The sequence below is a fragment of the Acanthaster planci genome, linkage group LG18, assembly GCF_054643075.1.
Source record: "Acanthaster planci isolate LZ-2023a linkage group LG18, COTS_SCS, whole genome shotgun sequence".
Classification (NCBI taxonomy): Eukaryota; Metazoa; Echinodermata; class Asteroidea; order Valvatida; family Acanthasteridae; genus Acanthaster; species Acanthaster planci.
The window spans coordinates 11,327,734-11,345,237 of record NC_141794.1 but is presented as its reverse complement, the minus strand read 5'-3'; the positions used below and the strand labels follow the sequence as shown (position 1 = coordinate 11,345,237).

At 50.0% G+C, this 17,504-nt stretch overlaps 2 protein-coding genes across 2 annotated transcripts; both read right to left on the bottom strand.

Moving 5' to 3' along the window:
- Positions 1-7,937: 7,937 nt before the first annotated feature.
- Positions 7,938-9,898, bottom strand: LOC147796225 (paraneoplastic antigen Ma2-like). Its single transcript, XM_087148913.1, has one exon. It carries the CDS (start codon positions 9,059-9,061, stop codon positions 8,000-8,002), a length of 1,062 nt encoding a protein of 353 aa, XP_087005039.1. The 5' UTR covers positions 9,062-9,898; the 3' UTR covers positions 7,938-7,999.
- Positions 9,899-14,785: 4,887 nt separating this feature from the next.
- Positions 14,786-16,745, bottom strand: LOC147796224 (paraneoplastic antigen Ma2-like). The gene has a single exon (XM_087148912.1). The coding sequence runs from the start codon at positions 15,907-15,909 to the stop codon at positions 14,848-14,850; it is 1,062 nt and encodes a 353-aa protein (XP_087005038.1). The 5' UTR covers positions 15,910-16,745; the 3' UTR covers positions 14,786-14,847.
- Positions 16,746-17,504: the final 759 nt, after the last annotated feature.

Sequence of the window (17,504 nt, the reverse complement as noted above, 5' to 3'; positions counted from 1 at the left end):
TGAACAAACAACCACTCGACACCCGGGACAGCTTGAAAGCCAGCCGCCGCAACTTTGGTCGGACCGCCCCGGCGCACCCTCCGCCAAAAGCCCGCTCCTCTCTCATGTGCCGCGCTATGTTTTCGATTCTTGAAGTGCCGGCGTGTTCTGATGTTTATAAGACTTCCGATACCCGCCCCGACCGCGGCGGAATGCATTCGGTTTTTTGACCTGAAGTTCGATACCCGTCGGATTTTTTTCAACATCATTTTGATCAGGTTTAAAGGTGATCAAAACAAACTTGTCATGGTTGGAAAATATAATTGGCAAACCATAAACATTTTTAAAGATACTCAAACACAATTATTCTGAAGAATTTCAAGGGCAGAAAAATAATGTTTGCGGATCCAAATAAGGCACCGTGTGTGCCCGTGAATCATACGCGGATACCTGGCAATCTCGGGTTGGCAATTGAGTTTTTTAATGCAATCTCATTTTGTTCACAAATCACTTTGAACGTATTCGAAAAGGTTTACGTAACCGTGCGTTTCAGAAACAAGCCACGAAGCCTTTTCTCAAACGTAAATCAAGATAGTTGTGGGGTTTATAGTAATGGCGACAGATCCACCCTTCCCAAGACATACAACAAATTAAGAGTCTATTTAGACGTGGTACCCTGAACACTATTCAAACCAGTTAGCATTACATCACTTTCCTTAATGGCAATCTATTTTTTCCGAACACATTGTTTACTCTTTGAACTCAAACGATCAGTAAGCTGTCGCCACATGGCCAATTAAATAGGCATGGCATAACCCACATAGGTATACCTGGACCTTTTCCCTTTGTTTGACCACGTGATCAGTTCGACCAATTAGAGAGGATAGGTTCCCAGGTCCTCCTCTCTCGTGATGACTAATTTTAGAAAATGACATCATTGTCTGTTTACTCAAATATTGCGGTTAATGTGTTTACGCCGTTTTGGCGCAAGCACACCTGGTAAGATAGGGTGTATGGTTAGGGAGAAAAGCAATCATATTGTTTGCATTTTGGGGTATACCAGATACAACAAAGAAACAAAGTTTAAACTTGGTTCAGGCAAAACAGAAGTTGTGACCGCGCACGTGATAAAATCACGCTGTGCGTATCATGTCACTTGTTTACTACATCCGAAAGAACCCAGTAGGAGTGAATAAATATTTTCGAAGTTTCAGAGTAACTTCTGAGAAAGAGAAACAAGTCGAATAGAAAAATGAGTAAGATGGGTGTGAATCATTTTCGGTCATGCCTTTAAACTATGAAAGGCTGAAAAGTACGAGCAGCGCTTTCAGTATCAATACACAATCAATAAATGGGTCTCACGAGTTTTCTTCAAATTATCCCAGGCTAAAGATAGGCTTATTGTCGTCAAAATACTGTATATTGAAATTCGTCTCTGTGAAAAGTTCCCCTCATTAGCAGATAGATGCAGATCCAGCAATGTTCCCAGTTGTACATGAGTCATAATTGTCTGCCTTTGGCAAAAAATAGCATCCCGCTTAAAGTCGACGAGACCACGCCCACCGAAAAAGACCGCGTAATCCAGACAAGATTATTGGACAGTCAAAAGCGATCCGTTGCCAGACAAAGAGAGTAAGCTGTAGATTCCTGATGTATGACCAGCGCTGCAGTGTATGGAAACACTGCCAGTATGTTTGGCAAAGCATTACTCATATGAAAATAATGGACAAAATGAAGTCACGGGATAAGTATGTGCGTACCTGGATGTTAACCGCAACGCGCTTTACAGGGGCGATGCGCGGCAACACGTGTTCCGCTGCGGTAATTTTATTCATTGGAGTGTGAAGGCACCGCAAGACGACTGCGTGCGTCATCGCCAAATCCTCTATAATTAAGATCAATCGATTTCATTATCTGGTTTATACTTTCAAGCTGTCCAAATATTGTTTCACGATAGTGGGGGGTTCAAAATTGAGAATTCTGTCAATGTCAGCGACATTTTGCTGTCTTCCAAAACTAATCTCGAGCCTCATGCCGGGGGCAAATCGATTTAAGTCTCCTGACGTCAGGTGTTGATTGTGTATCTTTGGCTATTTCTAAATTCCTCTAATTAAGGACTTCTAATTTTTAGGTAATCAAAATAAGGTATATTAAAGCACAGAAGCAAGTTTCCATTTCAGTTCACGACGTGATAAACGGGGGAGAAAAAAATAATGGTCTCGACAAAGTGCGCCCTCACTATGTGAACGTTGTTAAGGAAAAAAGTCGTTCTATACTCCCCGAAGAAAAGTGGGGCGGGGATAGTTAAAGTTAATAGTTATAGCTGATAGTTAAAGGTAAAGATTTAGCTTTCTGTCTGAAAGTAGTTCTACATGTTAACGATTTACTTTTCACTGAAGTCACGGTTTAACTCTATGTCGCGGGGTCTATCCCAGATTAGGGAAAGCCCGATGATGTAATTCCCTACCGGTTCGATCAACTCGACAAAATAAAAAAACAATAGTCATTCAAGATTTAGGTTAATGTACAGTTCGAATTAAACGGGAACTTTAATTCTGGTCACTCGCACGATCTCCAACTGGAAATTGAAGTGGAGAAATGTGAATCAGGAATACAATCAATGACAAAACACACCAATGAAAATACACAGAATTTACAATGATTTATATAAAAATAAAAAAAAGGATAGGGTGATAGTGGCTGCGTCTCCTTCGGTCTCGTCTGGGTCTTGCTTCCGCTTGGACGATGACCGCGCTCAGTTACGTCCGCGAACCCGTGATCAGAAAGTCCACAACAGACCAAAAGTTCAAAGTTCTCGAATGTATTGAAGCGAATGAGGATCCCGGGGACGTCCAAGGAACGTACCAGCAGGCGGCAAGGGGAAACTTCAAGGAAAACAGCAACCGTCGGGAAGGGGGTGAAATCACTGCAACGGGGGATCAGAGCAGTGATCAACACAACGCAACAGCTCCAAAAGGGGTCGCCAGGTCTCACCTCGGCAATCGGCAGGGGGACCTGTGCCAGAGAAATGATGGGTACAGCAAAATAATGCAAATTCGACAGCGACAATTCCAATCCAACAACGGAGAGCGGTGTGCTCTACCCCAGGCAAGGAGTGGAATGCCGCTCCCGCACTCGACCAACCCATATCACTCCTGGCCAGGCTGTTGCCCCCCACATTGTTTTAGATAACACACAGGACCATGCCTGACCCAAGGCAACACCAAGATGGATGTCTTGGGAAATTTGAGGAGACAGACTGACCTCCCCTACAAAATAGACTTACACTAGTCATTCACAAATTAGCAAAAAAACAAAACATGGCAAATTTGGGGGGGTATGACACTCTCCCCTTTTTAAATCATGTCGTCCCGACATGACATCTCAATCTATCAAAGGAATAATCATATATGCATAAAACAAGATTGGACCATGGAGAGAAACTGTTTACGCACAGCCATTTGCTCTTCCAGCAGTTTGGTGCTCGATTTACCCACTCGACCATACCCGAAGCGGTTCGGTGGCTGCCTTCGACGGACTGGATATCGGCCTCTTCGCTCTGGGGTAATAGCGGTAGAGTCGTCTGCTGTCGATTCGTCTGAGGATAGAGATTCAGGACTAAAAGAGGCCTCTGCTGAGGGAACAGGGCTGATAACGGGTTCAGGTGGGTCCTCTGCAGCAACATCCTGGAGGGGCATAGATGTAGAACTCGGTGGAAAGTCTACCTCTTCAGCTTCGGACAGCGACGGATCTGGCACTGGTTCCGCTGGATAGAACTCCGGCGCCTCTGGATTCAACTGTCCACATGCTGATTCCCTGTCACTGGTGCTACTGCGTCCACTCCTCGGAGCCGGTATAGGGCGAGTCCTCCTTTCAATAGTCACCATTGGAGTGGATGACTCAGACTCGCTGTCGTTGGGGCGAGGCACGTCATTCGTTTTCGCTGTGATGGGAGCATCTTTACGTCTAGGAGAGCGGCGTGGTGCAGCCTTCGGAGGAGGACGCGGTGGAGCGACCTGCACTTTTGGTTGGGCGTCGGGAAGATGCCCGCAGGGTAGCAGCATGTTCCGATGCAGGGTTCTATCCGGCCCACCATCTCCGGGCCGCACCACATACACCGGCATATCATCGGCGATTCTCCTGACGACATGGTAGGCGGTCGTTGTCCATCTGTCGGCCAGCTTATGCTTGCCAGCGAGGCCCACGTTCCTCACAAGAACTCGGTCGCCGACTTCAAGGGCTTGATCGCGAACCCTCCTGCCATACCGTTCCTTATCATAGTTTGCAGCCTTGGCCGCTTGTGCAGCGGCCACGTCATATGCACGTCTCAAACGCTCCTTCAAGTCCTGGACATACTTGTGATGGGGAACTGCATCCTTGGGTGGGGTGTTGATGCCAAACTGCAAATCGATTGGTAGACGGGGCTCACGGCCGAACATCAGGGAATAAGGTGACACCCCCGTGGCGCTGTTCCTCGTGCAATTGTAGGCGTGGACCAGGGGGCGCACATGAAGTCTCCAATTCTCCTTCTTCTCTGCATCCAGGGTCCCGAGCATGCTGATAAGGGTCTGGTTGAATCTCTCAACCTGCCCGTTTCCCTGAGGATGGTAGGGTGTGGTTCGAGACTTCCTAATGCCAGCCAGTTGGCACAGCTCTCTTATCAATCCAGCCTCGAAGTCGCGACCCTGGTCGGAGTGGAGGCGCTCTGGAAAGCCGTAATGGATGAAAAACTCTTCCCACAACACCTTTGCAACCGTCTTGGCCTTCTGGTCCCTCGTCGGAAACGCCTGAGCATACCTTGTAAAATGGTCGGTAATAACAAGAATGCTCGTAGTGTTCTTGTTATCAGGCTCGAGAGAGAGGAAGTCTATACAGACGAGCTCCATTGGGTGGGTGGAGCGGATGGAGACCAAGGGTGCTCGTCTTGTCACCTTTTGCTTCCGCCGAAGACACCGCGGACACATTTGGCATAGCTTCTCGATGTCTTCGGCCATTCGGGGCCAGTAGAAACGTGCCCGGGCCAGGTCGAGGGTCCTCTCACAGCCCAGGTGCCCCACCTGGTCGTGCACACCATCGAACGCAATATACCGCTGGCTATGGGGAAGAACCAACTGCCACCTAGGTAACTCCTCCTGACCTATACTTTCACGGTGGAGAACCCCATCTCTCAGCACCAGATGCTTCCACTGCCGCAGATAGATTTTTATGCCATCTGACAACGCAGACCGTTCCTCTGCTGGTGGTAGTTTCCCATCCCGGAGACAGTTGACCACAAATCTTATTTCTGGGTCCCCGTTCTGCAAGCCGACCCAATCCTCGGTAGTCAGCCCGGGAATAGCGTCGCACCCTGGTTGTTCATTATTTGAAAGATCGTCATGTACAGCACTTGCGCTGTCTGTAATGGTCTCCAACAGAGTGCAGACAGGGACTTGGTCATCACTCTGTACATGCGCTTCAGCAACTTGCTGACAAAGGCTGGCCACAGTCGTTTCATCTAGATTCACGCCAACGTTCCCAAGTACCCTATCACGCAATCTCTGGATTTGTTCATCATGATCGATGGACTCCTCGTCTTGGGGCACAACATCATGTGGGCGCCTGGAAAGACCATCAGCATCGGCATTCCTTGAGCCCGGCCGATATTGGATACTGAAGTGATAGTTGGCGAGGGCAGCCAACCACCGCTGCCCAGTCGCGTCGAGCTTGGCAGATGTCAAAATGTACGTCAGCGGATTATTGTCTGTCAAAACCTTGAAGCTACCACCATACAAATAATCATGGAACTTCTCAGTTACCGACCACTTTAACGCCAAGAACTCGAGCTTGTGGGCAGGGTAGTTGGCCTCACTTCGTGACAGACCTCTGCTGGCGTAGGCAATGACCCTCATCCTTCCCCCCCGCTCCTGATAAAGCGCTGCCCCAAGGCCGGTGGTGCTGGCGTCTGTGTGAAGCAGGAAGGGGGAATTGTAGTCAACGAACCCCAGGACCGGTGCAGATGTCAACTTCTCAATTAGGGTATCAAAGGCATGCTGGCAGTGTGGCGTCCACAGGGCTCCGAAGGGTTCAGTGGCACTCCTGTAATTGCTCTTCTGCTTCCTCCCTTTTTTGAATCTCTTCTTGGTGAGGTCACAACCAGCGGTCAATTGGTTAAGGGGCCTGGCAATGGACGAATAGTTGGCCACAAACCTCCGGTAATAGCCCGTAAACCCCAAGAAGGACTTCAGTTCGCGGGCATTAGTTGGAATCGGCCACGACGCCACTGCCTTGATCTTGTCGGGATCGGTGCTGACTCCATCTCTCGACACCACGTGGCCTAGACACTTTACAGCTGTCTGGAAAAACTGGCATTTTGCAGGGTTCAGCTTGAGACCAAACTCCTGCAAACGATCAAGGACTCCCATCAGCTTCTGCTCGTGTTCTTCCTGAGTTTTGGAGAAGATAAGAAGATCATCCAGGTAAACCATTACATTCATCAGGTTCAGATCCCCAACACACTTCTCCATAAGCCTCTGGAAAGTCGCCGGGGCATTTGTGATTCCTTGTGGCATCCGGTTGAACTCGTAAAACCCTAGGGGGCACCAAAAGGCCGTCTTGGACTTGTCAGTTTCCTCCAGCTCTATCTGGTAATACCCTGACTTGAGGTCCAGGCACGTGAACCACTTGGCGCCATTTAGCGCATGGAGGGTTTCCTCAATCTTGGGTACGTTGTATTGGTCTCTGATGGTCCTCGAGTTCAACTTGCGGTAGTCGATGCACAACCTCACGTCGCCATTCTTCTTCCGAACGACCACAATGGGCGATGCAAATTGGCTCTCGGAAGGCCGAATGATGTTCTTTTCCATCAACTCTCCCAGGTGTCGCCTAACATCCAAATAGTCTGCTGGGGCAATATTTCTAGCCCTCACTCGGAAGGGGGAATCATCCGTCAGGTTGATGTGGTGCTTGATAGCTGTTGTGCAACCAATATCAAGGTCACCTCGGGAAAATACAGGCGATTTCGATTGGAGCTTCTGAATGATCCTCTCCCTCGCGTCGTCCGGAAGGGGTGATCCATCAAAGTTAAACTTAAGTGGTGGTCCCTCCGGAACTTCAACACTCCTACAAGCAGCCTGTTGTCCTGGTAGCATAGTAGCCCCATCCGACTTCACTTGGTTCATTGAGTGAACCGCCTCCACTACATAAGCGCGAGCAATGGTCACACCTTCTGGGAGAGTTATGTCGTGTTGGGACTCATTTGACACCATCACCCTTACTTTGTCCTCTGACTTTGGCAGATAACTGTCTACTAACCGTTGTACAATTAGGCCACCTGGGGAGAAACAATCTTCATCTGCCTCAACCATCACAAGTGTCTCAGCCCCAAATGTCGCTCCAATCGAACCTTGTAACTCTACACAGGTGCCCTGTTTTAATTTCACAGGACTGAGAAGACGCACATCCGATACTCTACCATCTGGTTCTGTCGCCGTAGTGTAAGCCTCCATCTGCATATAGGCCGCGGCCCAAGCACTGTGAACCCTTAACTTCTGGAGGAAGTTTGGTCCAGCTTCCCGCTTGCAGCTGTCCAGCAGCCTCCTAACGATACTGGTGTTTGTTCCCAGGAGGAGAGGGGCACGATTGTTGCCATCTCGACTTGGGGTAACAAGTGCCAGAGTAGTTGTCTCCATATCTACCCCAGCAGTCTCCTTTGTAAATCGTATGGTCATCTCTATATACCCAAGGTATGGCACTGATTTCCCACTCGCTCCCACTACAAAGAGATTGGTGAGGGGCTGAAGTGGGTGATGGGGAAGATGGGTCCTGTAAAAGGACTCCGCAATGCACGTAACCTGGGATCCAGTGTCCATAAGGCACGGAACATGATTACCCTCTACCTCAGCAGTAACGATGGACGGGTTGCCCACCAAGTCACTAGGTAGCCCTTGGAAGGGGCTACTGCTCATGCTGAGGCAGGGAGTACACTTCTGCGACGAATCTTGCCTTATGGGACTTTGTGAAGACTTGGCCGCTGGTCGTCCCGCTACTGGCGGCCGCTGTCGTTTCCCGAACTGGCTGGGGGCTGGCAGCGCGCGACCATCTGCTGCTGGACACGCTCTGCATCTCGAGGATTAGTACATCCCTCCATTCGGTGGCCAGTTTGCCCGCAATTGAAGCAAACCATGGGACGTCTGACTCGTGGTGCTCGCGCAGACTGTCGAGGAGCAGCTCTGGGAACGGATGAAGTTGGTACCATAGGAGTCATCATCTGTTGTTTAAGTTGAGCAACAACCTCCTCCAACTGCTTTATCCGGTCGTTCTCGTCGCTCACTGCAGCTGACTGAGCCATCAGGGTGGCCTTCTTGGCTGTTGGTGCCTCTTTTTTCTCTGATCTTCTCCGCCTGTCCTTGTCCATGACGCGTTGTTCCTCCTGCCGGATCTCACGCAACAGGTCAACAAAGGAGGGAGGAGTTGTGCGTCTCTTGAGATCCAACTTCAGCAGTAGCTCTTCGTTATACAGGCAACCACGGCAAAACTGCTGCACTCTCACATTGTCGGCGCGCTCAGGGTTGACTCCTCCGCCATCCAAAACCCGTGTGAGAATAACTTGCAACCGTCCAAGATAGGCTGACGCTGCCTCACCCTCTTGTTGGTAGCACTCACTAAACATCAGAAATAGCTCATCTCCATCTGCAGTCGTCCCATAAGCATTCTCCAGGCCGCTCAGGCAGTCCTCAGCTGTTGCGGACGTTCCCAAAGCCCACACGATGTTGCTGGCAGGCGGGAGTAGGGATTCAACTATACGACTGAGTTTCTCTGTTGCCGAGAGGCTGTCATCGTCGAGAAGAAGGCGTGCGGGCCTCTTCCAGCTCTCATAGTCAAACTCACCACTGGGTACGGGGAGCTTGCCTGAGAATAGCCGAAGCCGTCTGCGATGCGAAGAAGACATGATGTGTTTCACTGTAGTCGGCTCAGCCGCGGGGGGCATGGCCGACTGGGCTTGGGGCAATTCGAGATCAGTAAGGGATTTCCCATGTTCCTCTAGGAATTTATCTAACGCTTCCTTAAAACCACTTGTTTCGCCTTTTTCTTCGGTGTCAGACATGGTAAAATGCGACAAATCTCACAGTATTATGACAAGGAAAATACAACTGGGTAATACGATGGAAACAATAGGATAGTACAACTGTAACTACAACCTGCAATTGCGAGTCAACGTGAACTGTGATGGCTAAAAAACGCAAATTAGCTATATAACACCTAAATCCGGGTGGTGCCTCCAATTTTGTCGCGGGGTCTATCCCAGATTAGGGAAAGCCCGATGATGTAATTCCCTACCGGTTCGATCAACTCGACAAAATAAAAAAACAATAGTCATTCAAGATTTAGGTTAATGTACAGTTCGAATTAAACGGGAACTTTAATTCTGGTCACTCGCACGATCTCCAACTGGAAATTGAAGTGGAGAAATGTGAATCAGGAATACAATCAATGACAAAACACACCAATGAAAATACACAGAATTTACAATGATTTATATAAAAATAAAAAAAAGGATAGGGTGATAGTGGCTGCGTCTCCTTCGGTCTCGTCTGGGTCTTGCTTCCGCTTGGACGATGACCGCGCTCAGTTACGTCCGCGAACCCGTGATCAGAAAGTCCACAACAGACCAAAAGTTCAAAGTTCTCGAATGTATTGAAGCGAATGAGGATCCCGGGGACGTCCAAGGAACGTACCAGCAGGCGGCAAGGGGAAACTTCAAGGAAAACAGCAACCGTCGGGAAGGGGGTGAAATCACTGCAACGGGGGATCAGAGCAGTGATCAACACAACGCAACAGCTCCAAAAGGGGTCGCCAGGTCTCACCTCGGCAATCGGCAGGGGGACCTGTGCCAGAGAAATGATGGGTACAGCAAAATAATGCAAATTCGACAGCGACAATTCCAATCCAACAACGGAGAGCGGTGTGCTCTACCCCAGGCAAGGAGTGGAATGCCGCTCCCGCACTCGACCAACCCATATCACTCCTGGCCAGGCTGTTGCCCCCCACATTGTTTTAGATAACACACAGGACCATGCCTGACCCAAGGCAACACCAAGATGGATGTCTTGGGAAATTTGAGGAGACAGACTGACCTCCCCTACAAAATAGACTTACACTAGTCATTCACAAATTAGCAAAAAAACAAAACATGGCAAATTTGGGGGGGTATGACACTCTCCCCTTTTTAAATCATGTCGTCCCGACATGACATCTCAATCTATCAAAGGAATAATCATATATGCATAAAACAAGATTGGACCATGGAGAGAAACTGTTTACGCACAGCCATTTGCTCTTCCAGCAGTTTGGTGCTCGATTTACCCACTCGACCATACCCGAAGCGGTTCGGTGGCTGCCTTCGACGGACTGGATATCGGCCTCTTCGCTCTGGGGTAATAGCGGTAGAGTCGTCTGCTGTCGATTCGTCTGAGGATAGAGATTCAGGACTAAAAGAGGCCTCTGCTGAGGGAACAGGGCTGATAACGGGTTCAGGTGGGTCCTCTGCAGCAACATCCTGGAGGGGCATAGATGTAGAACTCGGTGGAAAGTCTACCTCTTCAGCTTCGGACAGCGACGGATCTGGCACTGGTTCCGCTGGATAGAACTCCGGCGCCTCTGGATTCAACTGTCCACATGCTGATTCCCTGTCACTGGTGCTACTGCGTCCACTCCTCGGAGCCGGTATAGGGCGAGTCCTCCTTTCAATAGTCACCATTGGAGTGGATGACTCAGACTCGCTGTCGTTGGGGCGAGGCACGTCATTCGTTTTCGCTGTGATGGGAGCATCTTTACGTCTAGGAGAGCGGCGTGGTGCAGCCTTCGGAGGAGGACGCGGTGGAGCGACCTGCACTTTTGGTTGGGCGTCGGGAAGATGCCCGCAGGGTAGCAGCATGTTCCGATGCAGGGTTCTATCCGGCCCACCATCTCCGGGCCGCACCACATACACCGGCATATCATCGGCGATTCTCCTGACGACATGGTAGGCGGTCGTTGTCCATCTGTCGGCCAGCTTATGCTTGCCAGCGAGGCCCACGTTCCTCACAAGAACTCGGTCGCCGACTTCAAGGGCTTGATCGCGAACCCTCCTGCCATACCGTTCCTTATCATAGTTTGCAGCCTTGGCCGCTTGTGCAGCGGCCACGTCATATGCACGTCTCAAACGCTCCTTCAAGTCCTGGACATACTTGTGATGGGGAACTGCATCCTTGGGTGGGGTGTTGATGCCAAACTGCAAATCGATTGGTAGACGGGGCTCACGGCCGAACATCAGGGAATAAGGTGACACCCCCGTGGCGCTGTTCCTCGTGCAATTGTAGGCGTGGACCAGGGGGCGCACATGAAGTCTCCAATTCTCCTTCTTCTCTGCATCCAGGGTCCCGAGCATGCTGATAAGGGTCTGGTTGAATCTCTCAACCTGCCCGTTTCCCTGAGGATGGTAGGGTGTGGTTCGAGACTTCCTAATGCCAGCCAGTTGGCACAGCTCTCTTATCAATCCAGCCTCGAAGTCGCGACCCTGGTCGGAGTGGAGGCGCTCTGGAAAGCCGTAATGGATGAAAAACTCTTCCCACAACACCTTTGCAACCGTCTTGGCCTTCTGGTCCCTCGTCGGAAACGCCTGAGCATACCTTGTAAAATGGTCGGTAATAACAAGAATGCTCGTAGTGTTCTTGTTATCAGGCTCGAGAGAGAGGAAGTCTATACAGACGAGCTCCATTGGGTGGGTGGAGCGGATGGAGACCAAGGGTGCTCGTCTTGTCACCTTTTGCTTCCGCCGAAGACACCGCGGACACATTTGGCATAGCTTCTCGATGTCTTCGGCCATTCGGGGCCAGTAGAAACGTGCCCGGGCCAGGTCGAGGGTCCTCTCACAGCCCAGGTGCCCCACCTGGTCGTGCACACCATCGAACGCAATATACCGCTGGCTATGGGGAAGAACCAACTGCCACCTAGGTAACTCCTCCTGACCTATACTTTCACGGTGGAGAACCCCATCTCTCAGCACCAGATGCTTCCACTGCCGCAGATAGATTTTTATGCCATCTGACAACGCAGACCGTTCCTCTGCTGGTGGTAGTTTCCCATCCCGGAGACAGTTGACCACAAATCTTATTTCTGGGTCCCCGTTCTGCAAGCCGACCCAATCCTCGGTAGTCAGCCCGGGAATAGCGTCGCACCCTGGTTGTTCATTATTTGAAAGATCGTCATGTACAGCACTTGCGCTGTCTGTAATGGTCTCCAACAGAGTGCAGACAGGGACTTGGTCATCACTCTGTACATGCGCTTCAGCAACTTGCTGACAAAGGCTGGCCACAGTCGTTTCATCTAGATTCACGCCAACGTTCCCAAGTACCCTATCACGCAATCTCTGGATTTGTTCATCATGATCGATGGACTCCTCGTCTTGGGGCACAACATCATGTGGGCGCCTGGAAAGACCATCAGCATCGGCATTCCTTGAGCCCGGCCGATATTGGATACTGAAGTGATAGTTGGCGAGGGCAGCCAACCACCGCTGCCCAGTCGCGTCGAGCTTGGCAGATGTCAAAATGTACGTCAGCGGATTATTGTCTGTCAAAACCTTGAAGCTACCACCATACAAATAATCATGGAACTTCTCAGTTACCGACCACTTTAACGCCAAGAACTCGAGCTTGTGGGCAGGGTAGTTGGCCTCACTTCGTGACAGACCTCTGCTGGCGTAGGCAATGACCCTCATCCTTCCCCCCCGCTCCTGATAAAGCGCTGCCCCAAGGCCGGTGGTGCTGGCGTCTGTGTGAAGCAGGAAGGGGGAATTGTAGTCAACGAACCCCAGGACCGGTGCAGATGTCAACTTCTCAATTAGGGTATCAAAGGCATGCTGGCAGTGTGGCGTCCACAGGGCTCCGAAGGGTTCAGTGGCACTCCTGTAATTGCTCTTCTGCTTCCTCCCTTTTTTGAATCTCTTCTTGGTGAGGTCACAACCAGCGGTCAATTGGTTAAGGGGCCTGGCAATGGACGAATAGTTGGCCACAAACCTCCGGTAATAGCCCGTAAACCCCAAGAAGGACTTCAGTTCGCGGGCATTAGTTGGAATCGGCCACGACGCCACTGCCTTGATCTTGTCGGGATCGGTGCTGACTCCATCTCTCGACACCACGTGGCCTAGACACTTTACAGCTGTCTGGAAAAACTGGCATTTTGCAGGGTTCAGCTTGAGACCAAACTCCTGCAAACGATCAAGGACTCCCATCAGCTTCTGCTCGTGTTCTTCCTGAGTTTTGGAGAAGATAAGAAGATCATCCAGGTAAACCATTACATTCATCAGGTTCAGATCCCCAACACACTTCTCCATAAGCCTCTGGAAAGTCGCCGGGGCATTTGTGATTCCTTGTGGCATCCGGTTGAACTCGTAAAACCCTAGGGGGCACCAAAAGGCCGTCTTGGACTTGTCAGTTTCCTCCAGCTCTATCTGGTAATACCCTGACTTGAGGTCCAGGCACGTGAACCACTTGGCGCCATTTAGCGCATGGAGGGTTTCCTCAATCTTGGGTACGTTGTATTGGTCTCTGATGGTCCTCGAGTTCAACTTGCGGTAGTCGATGCACAACCTCACGTCGCCATTCTTCTTCCGAACGACCACAATGGGCGATGCAAATTGGCTCTCGGAAGGCCGAATGATGTTCTTTTCCATCAACTCTCCCAGGTGTCGCCTAACATCCAAATAGTCTGCTGGGGCAATATTTCTAGCCCTCACTCGGAAGGGGGAATCATCCGTCAGGTTGATGTGGTGCTTGATAGCTGTTGTGCAACCAATATCAAGGTCACCTCGGGAAAATACAGGCGATTTCGATTGGAGCTTCTGAATGATCCTCTCCCTCGCGTCGTCCGGAAGGGGTGATCCATCAAAGTTAAACTTAAGTGGTGGTCCCTCCGGAACTTCAACACTCCTACAAGCAGCCTGTTGTCCTGGTAGCATAGTAGCCCCATCCGACTTCACTTGGTTCATTGAGTGAACCGCCTCCACTACATAAGCGCGAGCAATGGTCACACCTTCTGGGAGAGTTATGTCGTGTTGGGACTCATTTGACACCATCACCCTTACTTTGTCCTCTGACTTTGGCAGATAACTGTCTACTAACCGTTGTACAATTAGGCCACCTGGGGAGAAACAATCTTCATCTGCCTCAACCATCACAAGTGTCTCAGCCCCAAATGTCGCTCCAATCGAACCTTGTAACTCTACACAGGTGCCCTGTTTTAATTTCACAGGACTGAGAAGACGCACATCCGATACTCTACCATCTGGTTCTGTCGCCGTAGTGTAAGCCTCCATCTGCATATAGGCCGCGGCCCAAGCACTGTGAACCCTTAACTTCTGGAGGAAGTTTGGTCCAGCTTCCCGCTTGCAGCTGTCCAGCAGCCTCCTAACGATACTGGTGTTTGTTCCCAGGAGGAGAGGGGCACGATTGTTGCCATCTCGACTTGGGGTAACAAGTGCCAGAGTAGTTGTCTCCATATCTACCCCAGCAGTCTCCTTTGTAAATCGTATGGTCATCTCTATATACCCAAGGTATGGCACTGATTTCCCACTCGCTCCCACTACAAAGAGATTGGTGAGGGGCTGAAGTGGGTGATGGGGAAGATGGGTCCTGTAAAAGGACTCCGCAATGCACGTAACCTGGGATCCAGTGTCCATAAGGCACGGAACATGATTACCCTCTACCTCAGCAGTAACGATGGACGGGTTGCCCACCAAGTCACTAGGTAGCCCTTGGAAGGGGCTACTGCTCATGCTGAGGCAGGGAGTACACTTCTGCGACGAATCTTGCCTTATGGGACTTTGTGAAGACTTGGCCGCTGGTCGTCCCGCTACTGGCGGCCGCTGTCGTTTCCCGAACTGGCTGGGGGCTGGCAGCGCGCGACCATCTGCTGCTGGACACGCTCTGCATCTCGAGGATTAGTACATCCCTCCATTCGGTGGCCAGTTTGCCCGCAATTGAAGCAAACCATGGGACGTCTGACTCGTGGTGCTCGCGCAGACTGTCGAGGAGCAGCTCTGGGAACGGATGAAGTTGGTACCATAGGAGTCATCATCTGTTGTTTAAGTTGAGCAACAACCTCCTCCAACTGCTTTATCCGGTCGTTCTCGTCGCTCACTGCAGCTGACTGAGCCATCAGGGTGGCCTTCTTGGCTGTTGGTGCCTCTTTTTTCTCTGATCTTCTCCGCCTGTCCTTGTCCATGACGCGTTGTTCCTCCTGCCGGATCTCACGCAACAGGTCAACAAAGGAGGGAGGAGTTGTGCGTCTCTTGAGATCCAACTTCAGCAGTAGCTCTTCGTTATACAGGCAACCACGGCAAAACTGCTGCACTCTCACATTGTCGGCGCGCTCAGGGTTGACTCCTCCGCCATCCAAAACCCGTGTGAGAATAACTTGCAACCGTCCAAGATAGGCTGACGCTGCCTCACCCTCTTGTTGGTAGCACTCACTAAACATCAGAAATAGCTCATCTCCATCTGCAGTCGTCCCATAAGCATTCTCCAGGCCGCTCAGGCAGTCCTCAGCTGTTGCGGACGTTCCCAAAGCCCACACGATGTTGCTGGCAGGCGGGAGTAGGGATTCAACTATACGACTGAGTTTCTCTGTTGCCGAGAGGCTGTCATCGTCGAGAAGAAGGCGTGCGGGCCTCTTCCAGCTCTCATAGTCAAACTCACCACTGGGTACGGGGAGCTTGCCTGAGAATAGCCGAAGCCGTCTGCGATGCGAAGAAGACATGATGTGTTTCACTGTAGTCGGCTCAGCCGCGGGGGGCATGGCCGACTGGGCTTGGGGCAATTCGAGATCAGTAAGGGATTTCCCATGTTCCTCTAGGAATTTATCTAACGCTTCCTTAAAACCACTTGTTTCGCCTTTTTCTTCGGTGTCAGACATGGTAAAATGCGACAAATCTCACAGTATTATGACAAGGAAAATACAACTGGGTAATACGATGGAAACAATAGGATAGTACAACTGTAACTACAACCTGCAATTGCGAGTCAACGTGAACTGTGATGGCTAAAAAACGCAAATTAGCTATATAACACCTAAATCCGGGTGGTGCCTCCAATTTTGTCGCGGGGTCTATCCCAGATTAGGGAAAGCCCGATGATGTAATTCCCTACCGGTTCGATCAACTCGACAAAATAAAAAAACAATAGTCATTCAAGATTTAGGTTAATGTACAGTTCGAATTAAACGGGAACTTTAATTCTGGTCACTCGCACGATCTCCAACTGGAAATTGAAGTGGAGAAATGTGAATCAGGAATACAATCAATGACAAAACACACCAATGAAAATACACAGAATTTACAATGATTTATATAAAAATAAAAAAAGGATAGGGTGATAGTGGCTGCGTCTCCTTCGGTCTCGTCTGGGTCTTGCTTCCGCTTGGACGATGACCGCGCTCAGTTACGTCCGCGAACCCGTGATCAGAAAGTCCACAACAGACCAAAAGTTCAAAGTTCTCGAATGTATTGAAGCGAATGAGGATCCCGGGGACGTCCAAGGAACGTACCAGCAGGCGGCAAGGGGAAACTTCAAGGAAAACAGCAACCGTCGGGAAGGGGGTGAAATCACTGCAACGGGGGATCAGAGCAGTGATCAACACAACGCAACAGCTCCAAAAGGGGTCGCCAGGTCTCACCTCGGCAATCGGCAGGGGGACCTGTGCCAGAGAAATGATGGGTACAGCAAAATAATGCAAATTCGACAGCGACAATTCCAATCCAACAACGGAGAGCGGTGTGCTCTACCCCAGGCAAGGAGTGGAATGCCGCTCCCGCACTCGACCAACCCATATCACTCCTGGCCAGGCTGTTGCCCCCCACATTGTTTTAGATAACACACAGGACCATGCCTGACCCAAGGCAACACCAAGATGGATGTCTTGGGAAATTTGAGGAGACAGACTGACCTCCCCTACAAAATAGACTTACACTAGTCATTCACAAATTAGCAAAAAAACAAAACATGGCAAATTTGGGGGGGTATGACATCTAAAAGAACCGGCGACCAGAGCTTGTGCCCAGTAGATTCTCTAATATCGTCGCAGTGCATTTTTTTCTAAATCGTGCCGAGTCTTCGGGGATTTTTGACTGGTGTTTTATGGTCATTTTGACACCCATTTTATGAAAAGCTGATTAACTGCTCCGGCCAATAATCATAAGATGGAAGGCCAATAAATAGGCCCAACATTTTCTACGCAGACGGAATCAAAATTTGTATGCTGTCAAACTCTCTGTAACCAGGGGCCAATTTCATAGAGCTGCAAATTTGCTTTACGCGTGAAAAAAACCTTGCTTGGAAAGTCAGGTTACCAGCCAAATCTCCATGTGATGTATATTGTTTTGTAATGGTATTCACCTGTAGTTTGGTTAGCATGACAATCACATAGATTTTGAGCTGGTAACCTTTGTTTGTTAAGCAAGGTTTCTTTTCACTTAAGCAAATTTTGTGCTTAAGCATTTTTATGAAATTGGT